The sequence below is a fragment of the Larus michahellis genome, chromosome W (assembly GCF_964199755.1).
Source record: "Larus michahellis chromosome W, bLarMic1.1, whole genome shotgun sequence".
In the NCBI taxonomy this organism is placed as follows: domain Eukaryota; kingdom Metazoa; phylum Chordata; class Aves; order Charadriiformes; family Laridae; genus Larus; species Larus michahellis.
This window is the reverse complement of record NC_133929.1, coordinates 6,473,585-6,488,656: the sequence shown is the minus strand read 5'-3', so window position 1 is coordinate 6,488,656 and position 15,072 is coordinate 6,473,585. Positions and strand designations below refer to the sequence as shown.

Here is a 15,072-nt window from a genome sequence, read left to right as displayed (position 1 = left end):
GCTTTAGGGAGCGGTGTCAAACACAGGTGTCCTGGTTTGAGGTAAAACAGAACCAACTTTCTGTTCAGTGATTTTATTTCTTAGCTAGGCCTCTTCTAACTCTCTGAAATTAACAGCATTTTGTGCAGAAAACTGTTTGTTCTCAGAGTGATAAGACCAATGTTTATAGTTCGTGCCAAGGAACGGTATGCAGAGAGGCTCTTGCTCATACTTATTGCTATAACAACCAAGGTCAGCTATTTTTGTTATTTGCTCCGTTGGAGGGTCGGAAACGGAAAAGCGTAGAGGGGTCCCACCTGTGGGGAGGAGCAGACAGGACAGGTGACCCAAAACTGACCAACAGGGGTATTCTTTTCATCTGCCTTTGATCCCGATCTGAGCATTCCTGACTCCAGATCTGGAATCCAGTTCCCATCTGTCACTGAGTCCAGTCTGGGACTTCCCCAGTGCCTGCCAGTGATGTCGTCCTGGGAGCTTGATACATTTTGTATATACTGTATCTATTTCATTATTTCCTTTTTATTTTGTTATTAATATTTCATTAAAGTAGTTTAGTTCCTTCTGAATTCGTAAATCTCTTTATCTTTCCTCCTCCGCTCCCTGTATGAGATATGGGGGGAGAGCATCTGTTGCTGGCTATTGGCCAATTTGGCCAAAACCACGACAACAGGTCTTGAACCTGTTATTACTTTTAAAAATTTGAATTAGAGATTAATGGAAAGGAAGCATAGAATCATAGTATAGTTTAGGTTGGAAGGGACCTTAAAGATCATCTAGTTCCAACCTCCCTGCCATGGTCAGAGACACCACCCACTAGACCAGGCTGCTCAAAGCCCCATCCAGGCTGGTCTTGAACACTTCCAGGGACGGGGCATCCAGAACTTCCCTGGGCAACCTGTTCCAGTGCCTCACACCCTCATAGTGAAAAATGTCTTCCTGATATCTAATCTGAATCTACCCTTTTCCAGTTTAAAGCCATAACCCCTTGTCCTATCACTACATGCCCTTGTAAAAAGTCCCTCTCCAGCTTTCTTGTAGACCCCTTTCAGATACTGGAAGGCCGCTATAAGGTCTCCTGGGAGCCTTCTCTTCTCCAGGCTGAACAACCCCAACTCTCTCAGCCTGTCCTCATAGGAGAGGTTCTCCAGCCCTCTGATCATCTTTGTGGCCCTCCTCTGGACCCACTCCAACAGGTCCGTGTCCTTCTTATGCTGAGGGCTCCAGAGCTGGATGCAGTACTCCAGGTGGGGTTTCACCAGAGCAGAGTGGGAGAATCACCTCCCTCAACCTGCTGGCCATGCTTCTTTTGATGCAGCCAGGATGCAGTTGGCCTTCTGGGCTGCAAGCGCGTGTTGCCGGCTCGTGTTGAACTTCTCATCCACCAACACCCCTAAGTCCTCCTCAGGGCTCTTCTCAATCCATTCTGCGCTCAGCCTGTATTTGTGCTTGGTAGATATTCTGAATGAGCTTAGGTACCTCTCTGAAGTGTTTACAAAATTCAGTTCTAATTCCTTTAAATGTTGTATGCTTGCTTTATTGACATTGCATATTCCAAAATTGACTATTCTTTTGATTAAATAAGCAAATCCTGGCTTATCTAGCAAGGCGTTAGAGGAAATAGTTGACTTAATTTCTGTCCATGGAAGCTGCTGGATGTGATTACCCTTTTTAAATATTAATTTTGAGGTTGTCAGGATCTGAAAATGCAGAATTACCTCAAAGTTCTTAAGTACACTTCAGCATACATTGCTGTATTCAGTCACAAATATTTTGGGGTCAAAGTTTTTCATTGATGCTTTATAAAGGACTTCATTGCATTTGAATGTGTAAACATAACAGATAAAATAGCTTCGCTGATTCATATATCCACAATAATAATATATTCCTTTCATTGTAAGTAACTCTAAAATATTACTATTATAATTGGATCATTATAGCATGTCTCTCTGGAAGTGCATGTTACCGAAGTTTAATGCCCATACATGTTTACATAGAAACCATTAATTTCTTAGGATCATCTACAGCTATAATTGACTTGTTTGGTTATATAATTACATATATTAGAAAATGTTTTTTAAAACCCTAAATTGCAGATTGGAATCATTCTATTAGCTAGCTATGCAGCATTTGAGCAAGTCACTCATTTTTCTAATTAAGGGAGTAAGCCTGTAATCAAAGAAAAGAGTGGACAGAAATTTTGAAGGTTAAAATGAACTGGAGGTGTTTTCCAGAGTTCAAAACATGCTGTAAAAATAGTTAAAGCTACCTTGTCATAGAAGTACAAGGATTGAAGCTGGTAGCCATTTATGCTGAATTTGAACAAAATAAGTCACTGCTCATGTACAGTTATAAGAATATATTATTCTTATGTTCCTGAATCAGGTGAACCTGCTATATTGTTTGTAACTTGTTGAAAAAGAAGTGTACAGCCAAGGAGAGGTAATTCCTGCTTTCAGTTATTTATACATAGCTCTACTAATTTTAATAGAATTTGAATATCTATGGGAAAAAATGAGTCCAGGATATATTAGATTCCCAGAATCTTACAATTTTTTGTATGAAATGATCTCAAAGTCTTATTTTTTCCTCTGTCTTTTTCTAATTGATGTGTTTATACATGAATAATTTCTCAGAATAAGGTGCAAAATACTTTAATGCTTGTAACTTACATATTGTTCATTCTTACTACAAGTCTATTTGGAAGCCTTGAAGAAAAAATTACAGTTCTATTGCTGTAATTGAGATGTGTGGTCTCCATCTGACTTGTATAAACATAGCTGAGAGCAGAAGGATACCAGCACTGAGCAGAGTGGTAGGTACATGAATACTTAGGTAGAAAAGGGAAGAATTGAGTTTTATGGGAAAATCATGTGTACATACCATGGACAGAAAACATTAAACTTTTGTGATGTAAATTCAGACTGAACTCATTCTGCATTGTTGGTACATCAGAATTATACCAAATCACAGATAACTGTGTGTCATATACCATACAAGAAGTTCATAATATAATTGTTGTTTTTCCATTATGTGTTTTGTGAAAACAACATATATTTCCTTAAAATAGTACCTAAAAGCCTGTGATAGCTTATATTACAGATTACAAAAAGATATCCTCAATTTAGTGAAGGGATTTTTGTTTTATTTGGCTTTGTTTAAATTACATGCTATTTAGAGTTTTGAAGGAGAAAGGAAAGATTATTTAAGCATTCTATTTAAAGACTGGTTGATATGTGTAAGTAAGAGGGATAAGATGTGAGAGAAAAGAAGCACACAGGTGTGGAGAAACAAGCACTTAAAAAAAATCCAGAGAATCACCCATTCTCATGTGGCCACTGTGAAGAGGCCAAAATGAATAGAAGAAAAACAGGCATGAAAGGAGGAAAACACAATTTCCACCGCAGACTTCTTGTTCCCATTGCATTTTCCTCGATAATAATATTTCCAATGAGTCAATATCTGAGTTCTGCAGATCCCAAGTGTAAGTCAGGAATGAAGTTCATCAGACTGTTAGTCATATTTGCCACATTTCTTTTTTACTTTCTACGCGATTCTTTCCTATTCCCCTTTTTATGTTCTCCTCTTCATTTACTTTAGCTGTGATCTAGATCTTGTGAATTTATCCTTAATTGCCAGGTCAGAAATCTGATACAAATGCTGCTTTCTTTTTGAGAGATGGGTTCAGCTTTGTTAAATTCTGTTATTCCCCTCAAAGATCTTTACAGTTCATCTGCAGTGAAATCTAACTAGCTCTGAGGGACCTATAATAGATTTTTTTTTTTCATTATGTAAGTTTCTCTGGGAAGCGGGTGATGATTAAGAGTAGGTGCATAGGGTAGCATGACAGAAGCAAACACAGAGGTCACCACAGCAGCAGTAAGGAGCACAACAGCTGAGGAACATAAAACAGTGATCGTAAGTGATGTATGTAGCCTTACTGAACTGATCATTTTCTACCCTCTTATTTATCATCACTCAAGTTGGATCTTCAGCATTATTTAATTCAATTAATTTAATTTCATACCAAAGGCATTTTCCACTTATTAAAATAAAAAGATACGCTGAATTAGAGGCTAGAAGACAAAGAATACATTAAGTTTTATATTAAAATTTCACAGTAAAAAGACTGTCTGGTCAACTGGCAAGAACAGCAACTGAATGTGGACACGTCTGAAAACTGTTTTCAAGTGATTGAGCAGATGCTCTGAAATTCAAGGAAGGCTTCATTTATTTTTCACAATACAACAGAATTACTGGTAAAGAGCTCTTTTCAGTTGAAAAGAAATCCATGGGTTCATTCAGCTAAATCTGCAAGTGCTTGCTTTTGTGCTAACAAAAAGAAAATTACAGTCTCAGTGTTTCTGTTCTCAAGTTGGGGAAAAGAACCTTTACTGTTATTTCATCTAGTATTGTTATTGTTTCCATTGAATCACTTTTCACATCCCTGAAGGATGCATCTATAGACAGGGTTGTTCTTGACAGCATGTCACGAAAGGTCAGGTCAGAGTTACAACATAACACTTAAAAATAATGGGAGAATTAATTAATACCCAGTTCCAGCAATAACACCTTATGATGTCAGTGGCAAATTAGATGGTTTCCCTGGGGCAACCCTCTTTTACAAAGAAGTGGTAAGTGAGATATTGGTAACAGCATATTGCGTTATGGGGTTCTTGCAATGGGAAAAGTAATAAATAATGAAGCTTACACAAATGAACAATTAAAATTGTACAATATAAACTACCTTAAAATAACAGCATAAGCTGCAGTTAACAACTAGAAAGAATTTGGAAGTTATACTTACAGGATGATACACAGTAAAACATATAATCTGGGAAGAAGGCTAAAGGTCTTGATCCCTTCTCTATCTCCCCCCGCTCCCTTCTTATCTTGCCTTAACTTCTTCCTCCCTTTAGCTGCTTCTGGCCATATGATCAGCCTCCTTCTCTAGCACTTGCTCTGGAATATGCTGAGTTCTTTACTGACCTGACTTAAATCACTGCAACATCAGAAAACTATTCACCTTTTATTTTTCCTTTTGTTGGGGTAATCTACCATTTGATGGGTTAAAGTGGCTCACAGAAGGATCTGGCTAAGCAGAAGTTATAGGTGGATGCCAAAGTAAGCAGCAGAGAAAGGACACAGGACATCATTCTTTTATAGATGATAAACTTGTTATGTTGGGTCACGACATCTCTTGGAATCATAGTTAGATAACTTGGGGGAAAGCAGGGAAAAGGGCTTCCTACTGACTTCAAAGGATAATGAAAACATTAAGCAAATATACTCTGTAGTATAAGTAATGTCTATTTGACATTCAGACAAGTAACTAAGAAATATTTTTTTCAACAAAGGAATAATTTACCAGAACACAACAGTTTAGAGAACCTGCCCAAAAAGTGTTTCTTAATATCCAGGAATTTCTAATTTAAAGAAACCACAACAGGTTACAAACCTGATAGCTGGGATACTTAGTTGTGATGTGGAAGAGAAATATAGCATGGTCTGCAACCTTAGTCTCTAGTGTCCCAGGAAAATGGGCTAAATAACCACTGCTTTATTAGCTGTTCTTGTTCTTACTGTTCTTTGTCAAACCTTACAGGAAGTACTCAGGTTTGTCCTGATGTGAAAATTGTGAGATGAAAAAACATTTCCTATTCAGCTCCTCATACCACCAGTTTAAACATTGATGTTGTTTTCTCTATTTTTAGAAGGTTTTATTTGTTTCTTTCTGAGAATTGATTACTCCATTTTGTGAGAGAACTAAGAGGGGAAAAACTTTAATTTCTCAATAACGTGTCTGGGATGCACTCCAATTTTAAAATTCTCATTTAAATGATGCTCATAAAAAGAATTTGTCCCATCGGTGCCAGGGCTGTACTTGCCACTACAGAAAAGGAATACCATCAGACAATCTACAGGAGATTTGCAAGGATATAAAAAAAATCCCACCAGTACTTAACTCTCTTGCATGTTCCACTATCATGGTCCACATCCTTTATCCCATTCTCTCCCTGACAAAAGCCCTGGCAGATCTGTCATGAAGTCCCCACTCAATTCCAACACTGCATTTCATTTTCGTATAGTAAGCATGAATTAGGCAAGTGTAAGCATGGAAATTTAGAATATAATGCATATTGGGCTGTGAATGGTGGCAGCTATGTATTGCTTTTTAAATCATCAAGTACAAAACTGCACATTTTTTTCTTTTATTTTCACTTAGTATTGCAGTAATACTAGAAGACATGGATTGCAATGTTCTTTAATGTCAAAATTTTTGAAGTTACTTTCAGAATATATGCTCTAGTTCCCTATTTATTTTGTTCTGTTTTGTCCTCTGGCTCTTATTTTGTGTCACATGTGAGCCACTGGAGTTTAACTGAAACTCTTCATAATACTAAGTAAAATTCTAAGCTCCACACATGCCTGTGTGGGATTTCTCTTAGTTTTGTTTGGTAGAAGTAACATATAGCAGCACTCTGATTAGCAGATTGGTGTGATCTGCTCTTTCTGAACAGTTCTTACTCAGTGCAAGATCAAGCTCAAAACATCAATGATATAATCTGAGCATATATTTTAATTAATAAATAATGGGGATACATATTTTTTTTAAATATTTTAAAGGAAAAGATCCTTGTGCCCCATCCAAGATCCTAGATACTAAAGTGGAGGAGAGTTCCGAAGTACCTATTTCAGAAGACACGGCATCATCACCAACAGATATTCAACAGCATTTATGGCAGATTTCTACAGATATTGAAAACATTGAAAGGTATGTATAGAACTTAATTCCTAAATAATAAAAAAAATCTGTCTAGGGTTTATTTAATCTTTTCCAATTAGTCAGCCAGTATTGCTACTATAAAAGGTGTTAGTAAATTAAATATCCTGTTAACATTTTTGTTACATTTAACATATCTGAAAGCAACTCCTGAAGGGCAGAGAGAAGTGCCATCCTTAATTTGACTAATTACCAGAGGGTAATTGTCAAAAACAAAGGGTAGGAAATTATAGTGCTAGCAGGCCAGGTTCTCTAAAAGAGGCAGCTTTTGTCTCATCTTAAGTGGTTATTAATTTGTACCTGAAATCTACCGGCCTGCAGTTCTGCATTCATAAACTGAAAGCACAGAATTCATGTCAGTTGTTTCTGGCCACCCATAGTTATGAATGTGGAAGCCTTAGGAGGGGAGTGGAACATCATTCACAGATATGTCACAGTGGACTTCTCTTACCCTCTTAACTATGTAGTTGAAAGACAAGACTGAGACACTTCAGTAGGGAGTAATCCTAACATTTCTTTGCAAAAAATACTTGTTTTGATGGCTTCGTATATTAAGTTGCTGCTGAGATTTTAATGGTTACCATGTTTATTTATATAAAATAAAGTTCTGTCTACTGAGAGAGTAACTTGGAGGATAAAACTGAGCAATAAGAAAGTCATGCTGCTTCATTTCTAAGAAACATTTTATATGCAGATGACAGAGGCAAGAACACATTGTTTTTAAAGCCTGAAAGCCTTAAGGCACACAAAATTGCTGATCTGCCATCTATCTGTAAAACAGGAATCTTTTTGCAACTTATGGCCTCTCTCCAAACATATCCATGTGTAATTTTCTTTGTGAGATGATATTTTGTTATCATATTTTCCATTTTCTGCCTTTTAGCAAATTTCATGCCAAAGTCCTCTTAAGAGGGGGTGAGAGTGACAGCGCTGTTTCTAAAATTTTCACTTAATACGCAGACATGGATTAGCTTTGTGTGTTTTAATTTTTATTTATAAACAATGAAACACATTCATGGCACAAGCTAAAAAATGCTGATAAGGGATATTAAGTTTACGTTAGTACTGGCTTGTGCTAATTTTAAGGCGTATTGTCTTTTGCCACTAGGATCACATTGTGCTCACTAAGTCATTTAATACTCCAGGGCCAGAATAGATCATAAATTTGGACTGGATGCTACTTATTAAAATCAGACTGGCTTAAAAATGCTCCCTTATTAAATCTACTGCCCTTTATTTTGGTATGCATCTTCTGATACATGTATTTGAACCAAATGCTTGCCCAACAGATTTTTGTATTATTTAGTTTGGTTTATTGCTCCATTATTTCAGCATATAAAGCTATACTGTGAGCCATTCCCCATTTAGTCTTCAACTGCTGTTCTGCTGTATCTCTTTCAACTTTTGTTTCTACAGTGATATGAGAGAAATGAAAAACCTTTTAAGTAAACTCAGGGAGACTATGCCTTTACCACTGAAAAATCAAGGTAGGTTTTATATTTTCTTCATGTAAGGAAAATTAAGATAATTAAAGGTTTTACCTTCCTTTAGACCTGAAAAATCTAGGGGGCTTTTGGTAGAAATTACAAAAAGAAAAATCTAGGTGAAGTCCCTTCCCTACTGATTCAGTGGAGCCAGAATTGGCTCACATGAGGTATTCTGGAACTTTATAGATATGATATCTATAGATAAAATAATAGACTTTTCCTGGTGACATGAAGGCAGCAGCACAACTAATTCCCTGTATTGGGAGGCTTTCTTTTTCAAAGGTGATGAAGGTGTAAATTGCACAGACATGATATGACAAAATGATAGGGATCCTGCTGAGTGATGCAGTTTGCTTTACCCCTGTAAGGCTTGTAGATTCTGTGATATGACACTAACCCTATGCATAAGAGATACTTGCCTTGAGACTGCTAACAGCTTGCTTCTCCCAGTAGCCAGCTATGAGGCACCCTATACAAATACACAGGGGACAGAATCTCCACCCTATGCATGTATTTAGCAATGGGCCTTTATTTTGTGAACAGCAGTCTTAAATACTCCACATCCACAGAGACTCTCTTTCTTCATATGAACAACATTAAAAAGATAATAGTTTTCATTTTTTGTTCTTGATAACATGTATTTCTTAAATGCTATGTAGTCTTTGCACACTGGCAGCTGATGAAGTATGCCTAATGTGTCCTAGATCTTGTCCCAAGTAACTAAGCAGTCTAATGTTCATCATAATATGGTAAAAGATGAATATAGAATGGATTAATTCATTATACAAGTAAGAGTTTATGGCAGGATGGCTTGATAGAAAACTATTTGAAAGAAGAAAGGGAATTACTTATGATATATGATACAGATGTGCCATTACAGACACTGGAAAAATGCCATAAACTCTGTTCCTAGCCTAGAAGAAAGGAGCATGCTGGAAATAAGGAAAGAAAAGACAAATTTGGGGGGATATAAAGCATATACCAACTTGAATTCAGAACAGAGACAAAGGCATACAGAATTCTCTGCTGTCTGGTGTCTACACCGCACTACAACACTGGCCAGAAAATCACTGATCACCTGTGCAGCAGGAAGAGAAATGTGTCAGGTAGAGTTTAAAAGCTCTGAGACATGCCCCAAGATCAGGGAATCATAAGTGGTGTTTTTGCTGCTCCCACAGACAACTGTGATCACAGTTTATAGATAACCTCTGAGAATTGATTCCTAAAGAACAGACAGTCATACACATTATTCATACAACACTTCATTTTTTCTTAAATATTCCAAGACCTTTAATAAATTAAACCTAGATAACAGTATAAGTAAATAGAAGAAACAAACAAACAACATTATCCTGGGCTGCATTAAAAGAAACATGGCCAGCAGGTTGAGAGAGGTGATTCTGCCCATCTACTCCACTCTGGTGAGACCCCACCTGGAGTACTGCATCCAGTTCTGGAGTCCTCAGCACAGGAAAGACATGGACCTGTTGGAGAGGGTCCAGAGGAGGGCCACAAAGATGATCAGAGGGCTGGAGCACCTCTGCTATGAAGGCAAGCTGAGACAGTTGGGGTTGTTCAGCCTGGAGAAGAGAAGCCTCCGGGGAGACCTTCTAGCAGCCTTCCAGTACCTAAAGGGGGCCTACAGGAAAGATGGGGAGGGACTCTTTATCAGGGAGTGGAGTGATAGGATTAGGGGCAATGGTTTTAAACTAGAAGAGGGTAGATTTAGATTAGATATCAGGAAGACATTCTTTACTGTAAGGGTGGTGAGGCACTGGAACAGGTTGCCCAGGGAGGTTGTGGATGCCCCATCCCTGGAAGTGTTCAAGGCCAGGCTGGATGGGGCTTTGAGCAACCTGGTGTCCATGCCTATGGCAGGGGTTTGGAACGAGATGATCTTTAAAGTCCCTTCCAACCCAAACCATTCTATGATTCTATGATACGTAATTAATTAGAGTAGAGTAGAGTAGAACAGAATAGAATGGAATGGAATAGAATAGTTGCACTTGGAAGGGACCTACAATGATCACAGAATCACAGAATCTTAGTGGTTGGAAGGGACCTCTGAGATCGAGTCCAACCGCAAAAAAAAAAAAAAAAAAAAAAAAAAAATTAAAAAGCACCCACCTACTAAACTCCACACCCACAACCCCACACACAACACCCCACCACAAACAATAATCTTGGGCACTAGAGCATGCCCTGAAGAGCCATGTCTACACGTTTCTTAAATACCTCCAGGGATGGTGACTCCACCACCTCCCTGGGCAGGCTGTTCCAGTGCCTGACCACTCTTTCAGTAAAGTAATTCTTCCTAATATCTAATCTATATCTCCCTTGCCGCAGCTTCATACCATTTCCTCTGGTCCTGTCGTTATTCCCTTGGGAGAAGAGGCCAACCCCTGCCTCTCTACAGTTTCCTTTCAGGTAGTTGTAGAGGGCAATGAGGTCTCCCCTCAGCCTCCTCTTCTCCAAACTAAACATGCCCAGCTCCCTCAGCCTCTCCTCATATGACTTGGTCTCCAGACCCCTCACCAGCTTGGTGGCTCTCCTCTGGACATGCTCCAGCACTTCAATATCTTTCCTGTAGTGAGGGGCCCAAAACTGAACACAGTACTCGAGGTGAGGCCTCACCAGTGCCAAGTACAGAGGCACGATGACTTCCCTGCTCCTGCTGGCCACGCTATTCCTGATACAAGCCAGGATGCTGTTGGCCGCCTTGGCCCCCTGGGCACACTGCTGGCTCATGTTAAGCTGGCTGTCCACTAACACTCCCAGGTCCTTTTCTGCCGGGCAGCTTTCCAGCCACTCTTCCCCAAGCCTGTAGCGTTGCCCGGGGTTGTTGTGACCAAAATGCAGGACCCGGCACTTGGCCTTATTAAACCTCATCCCATTGGCCTTGGCCCATTGATCCAGCCTGTCCAGGTCCCTCTGTAGGGCCTTCCGACCCTCAAGCAGATCAACACTCCCACCTAGTTTGGTGTCATCCGCAAACTTACTGAGGGTGCATTCAATCCCCTTGTCTAGATCATCAATAAAGATATTGAACAAGACTGGCCCCAAAACTGAGCCCTGAGGGACACCACTGGTGACCGGCCGCCAACCAGATTTTGCTCCATTAATCACAACTCGCTGGGCACGGCCATCCAGCCAGTTTTTTATCCAGCGGAGGGTACACTTGTCTATGCCATGATTCTCCAGTTTCTCCAGGAGAATGCTGTGGGGGATGGTGTCGAAGGCCTTACCAAAGTCCAGGTAGACAACATCCACAGCCTTCCCCTCATCGAGAAAGCGGGTCACATGGTCATAGAAAGAGATCAAGTTGGTCAGGCAGGACCTCCCCTTCATAAACCCATGCTGGCTGGCCCTGATCCCTTGGCTGCCCTGCACTTGCCTTGAGAGCTCACTCAGGATGATCCTCTCCATGATCTTTCCCGGTACCGAGGTCAGGCTGACAGGCCTGTAGTTTCCGGGATCCTCCTTCCGGCCCTTCTTGTAGATGGGCGTCACATTGGCCACCCTCCAGTCATCCGGCACCTCTCCTGTTGACCAGGATTGTTGATAGATAATGGAGAGAGGCTTGGTGAGCTCTCCTGCCAGCTCCCTGAGAACTTTTGGGTGAATCCCGTCCGGCCCCATAGACTTATGCATGTCCAGGTGCATAAGCAAATCATTAACTACTTCCCCCTGGATTACAGGGGAGTTGTCCTGTTCTCCATTCTTATCTTCCAGCCCAAGAAGCTGAACACCCTGGGGGTAGCTGGTCTGACTATTAAAGACAGAGGCAAAGAAGGCATTAAGTATCTCAGCCTTCTCCTCGTCCTTGGTTGCAAGGTTTCCCCCCGCATCCAGTAAGGGATGGACATTCTCTGTCACTCTCTTTTTGTTGATGTATTTATAGAAACTTTTTTTGTTGTCCCTTATGTTAATTGCCAGGTTGAGTTCCAGCTGGGCTTTTGCCTTCCTGATTTTTTCTCTGTATGACCTAACACGATCTCTGTACTCCTCCTGAGTTGCCTGTCCCCTCTTCCAAAGGTGGTAAACCTTCCTTTTTTCCTTAAGTCCCATCAAGAGCTCTTTGTTCATCCAGGCCGGCCATTTTCCCCGCCCTTTAATTTTGCGCCTCATGGGGACAGCCTGCTCCTGGGCCTTTAGGATTTCCCTCTTGAAGAGCGTCCAGCCTTCCTGGGCTCCTTTGTCTCTCAGGACTACCTCCCACGGGACTCTCCCAACCAGGGTTCTGAACAGGCTAAAGTCTGCCCACCGGAAGTCCAAGATGGAGGTTTTGTTAACCCCCTTCCTTACCTCACTATGGATGGAAAACTTAACCATTTCATGGTCACTAAGCCCAAGACGGCCTCCGACCTCCACGTCCCCCACTAGCCCTTCTTTGTTTGTGAACAGTAGGTCTAGCAAGGCACCTCCCCTGGTAGGCTCACCTACCATTTGTGTCAGGAAGTTATCCTCCATACGCTCGAGGAACCTCCTAGCCTGCCTGCTCTCTGCTGTGTTATATTTCCAGCAGATGTCTGGTAAGTTGAAGTCCCCAACTAGAACAAGGGCTGGCGTTTGCGAGACTGCAGCCAGCCGCTTATAGAATACCTCATCAACCTGCTCTTCCTGGTTGGGTGGTCTATAGCAGACTCCCAGCACAAAATCACCTCTGTTAGCCTTCCCTTTCACCCTTACCCATAAACACTCAACTTCTTCATCACTGGAGTCTATCTCTATAGAGTCAAACAGCTCCCTAATGTACAGAGCCACACCCCCCCCCTCCTTCCTTGCCTATTCCTTCTGAAGAGCTTATAGCCACTCATTGCAGCATTCCAGTCATGACCATCATCATCCCACCACGTTTCCGTGATGGCGACTATGTCGTAGTTGTCCTGCCGCACAATGGCTTCTAGCTCATCCTGTTTGTTGCCCATGCTACGTGCATTAGCGTAGATGCGCTTGACCTGGGCTACTGATTTCACCCCCATCTTTGGCCCTTGACACTCAGGTTCATTACCAGCGGGCCTGGTTTTATCCCCTTCCCCCTTAACTTTTGGCTTAAAGCTCTGTCCATGAGCTTTGTTAACTCTTAGCCTAGTACCCTTTTCCCCTTCTAGGAAAGGGTTTTCCCATTGTTCTCTAGCAGTAATTTCTAAACGTCTATCACCTTTCTCTGATGAAATGTCAGAGTGGGAGTCCTCACTAATGTGGTCTCCTTCAAACCGTGGCATGCTTTCCTCAGGTTTAATCTTGACAGGCCCAGTTATCTCCCCTTCCCCCCTCATATCTAGTTTAAAGACCAGTCAATGAGCCCTGCTAACTCCTGCCCCAAAATTCATGATCATCTAGTCCAACTGCCTGACTGATTCAGGGATGACCAAAAGTTAAAGCATGTTATTAAGGGCATTGTTCAAATGCCTCTCAAACACTGACAGGCATGGAGTATCGACTACCTCTCTAGGAAGCCTGTTCCAGTGGCCTGGACTGTAATTTTTACATTTATCTGAATTACAAGCACAGTTTAAGAGAATGATTATGAGATGACTGAATGCCATTGCATGAACTGATCTTTACAAGACCTGATCCTGCTTTCAGTTAGAGTGAGTATTTTGCTGTTGATTTCAGTGAGAGCCAGAAAGGAGTTAAGACTGTAAGCCTACAAAAGCTTTACATAATGTTACTGACTGCTCACAGACCCGGGCTTTTTTGTATGGAATTTTCTTAAGTAACAGCAGGGAAGTTACTGTGCTAAGAAATTCATAACTCTTACCTATGTTCTTACAGTTAAGTATTTGTATTGCAGGAGTGTCTAGAGCCTACAATCACAATTAGATCCCTGATGTAACAAGAATAGGAACATAATGAGGCATAGTTCTTAGCCTGAAACCATGCCTGAAGATGGCTCAAATTCAAAGTAAATTATAAAGATTTTTTGAGATAGTTTGCTGACTGTGCATGAGTTAACACAAGTATAGGCAATAATATATAAATTCTGTATGAATTTAAAAGGAGTTAATATACAAGGTAGAAAGCTGACCAGAAACAGGGTGAGCATATTGTGCTAACTTTCACAGACAAGTGCTTCTAGTCTTGATGTGCCAATACAGTAGAGAGGAAACAGTCTAGGACATTCCTGGAGTGTGTGGAAGATAACTTCCTGACACAGCTAGTGAGCAAGCTAACTAGGGAAGGTGCCCTGCTAGACCGGTTGTTTGCAAACAGAGAAGGACTTGTGGGTGATGTGAAGGTTGGAGGCTGTCTTGGGCATAGCGACCACAAAATGACAGAGTTTTCAATTCTTGGAGAAGTAAGGAGGGGAGTTAGTAGAACTGTCACCTTGGACTTCTGGAGGGAGTCCAGAAGTCCTATGACCTGTTTAGGAGACTGGTTTAAAGAGTCCCTTGGGAGGCAGTCCTGAAAGGAAAAGGAGTCCATGAAGGCTGGACAATCTTCAAGAAGGACATCTTAAAGGCGTAGGAGTTGGCCATCCCCATGTTTTGTAAAATGAGCCAGTGGGAAAGAAGACTGGCCTGGCTAAACCGAGACCTCTGGCTGGAACTCAGGAAGAAAAGTAAAGTTTATGGCCTATGGAAGAAGGGGCAGGCCACTCAAGAAGACTACAAAGATTGTGTGAGGCTACGCAGGGAGAAAATTAGAAGGGCCAAAGCCCAACTAGAACTTAATCTGGCTACTGCAGTAAAAGACAATAAAAAAACATTTCTATAAATACATTAACAACAAAAGGAGGGCTAAGGAGAATCTCTGTCCTTTATTGGATGCGGGAGGAAACATAGTGACCAAGGATGAGGA

The 15,072-nt window shown here is 40.9% G+C and overlaps 1 protein-coding gene across 5 annotated transcripts in view; it reads left to right on the top strand.

Annotated features, from left to right (window-relative positions):
- The window catches only part of LOC141735509 (regulator of G-protein signaling 7-binding protein-like), a 99,492-nt gene that overhangs the window by 66,138 nt on the left and 18,282 nt on the right, over nt 1–15,072 (top strand). For all 5 annotated transcript variants that reach the window (XM_074568411.1, XM_074568412.1, XM_074568410.1 and 2 more), the window contains 2 exons: nt 6,625–6,772; nt 8,198–8,268. In XM_074568411.1, coding sequence (XP_074424512.1) covers nt 6,625–6,772; nt 8,198–8,268 — 219 coding nt within the window. The remainder of the gene's footprint in view (nt 1–6,624; nt 6,773–8,197; nt 8,269–15,072) is intronic.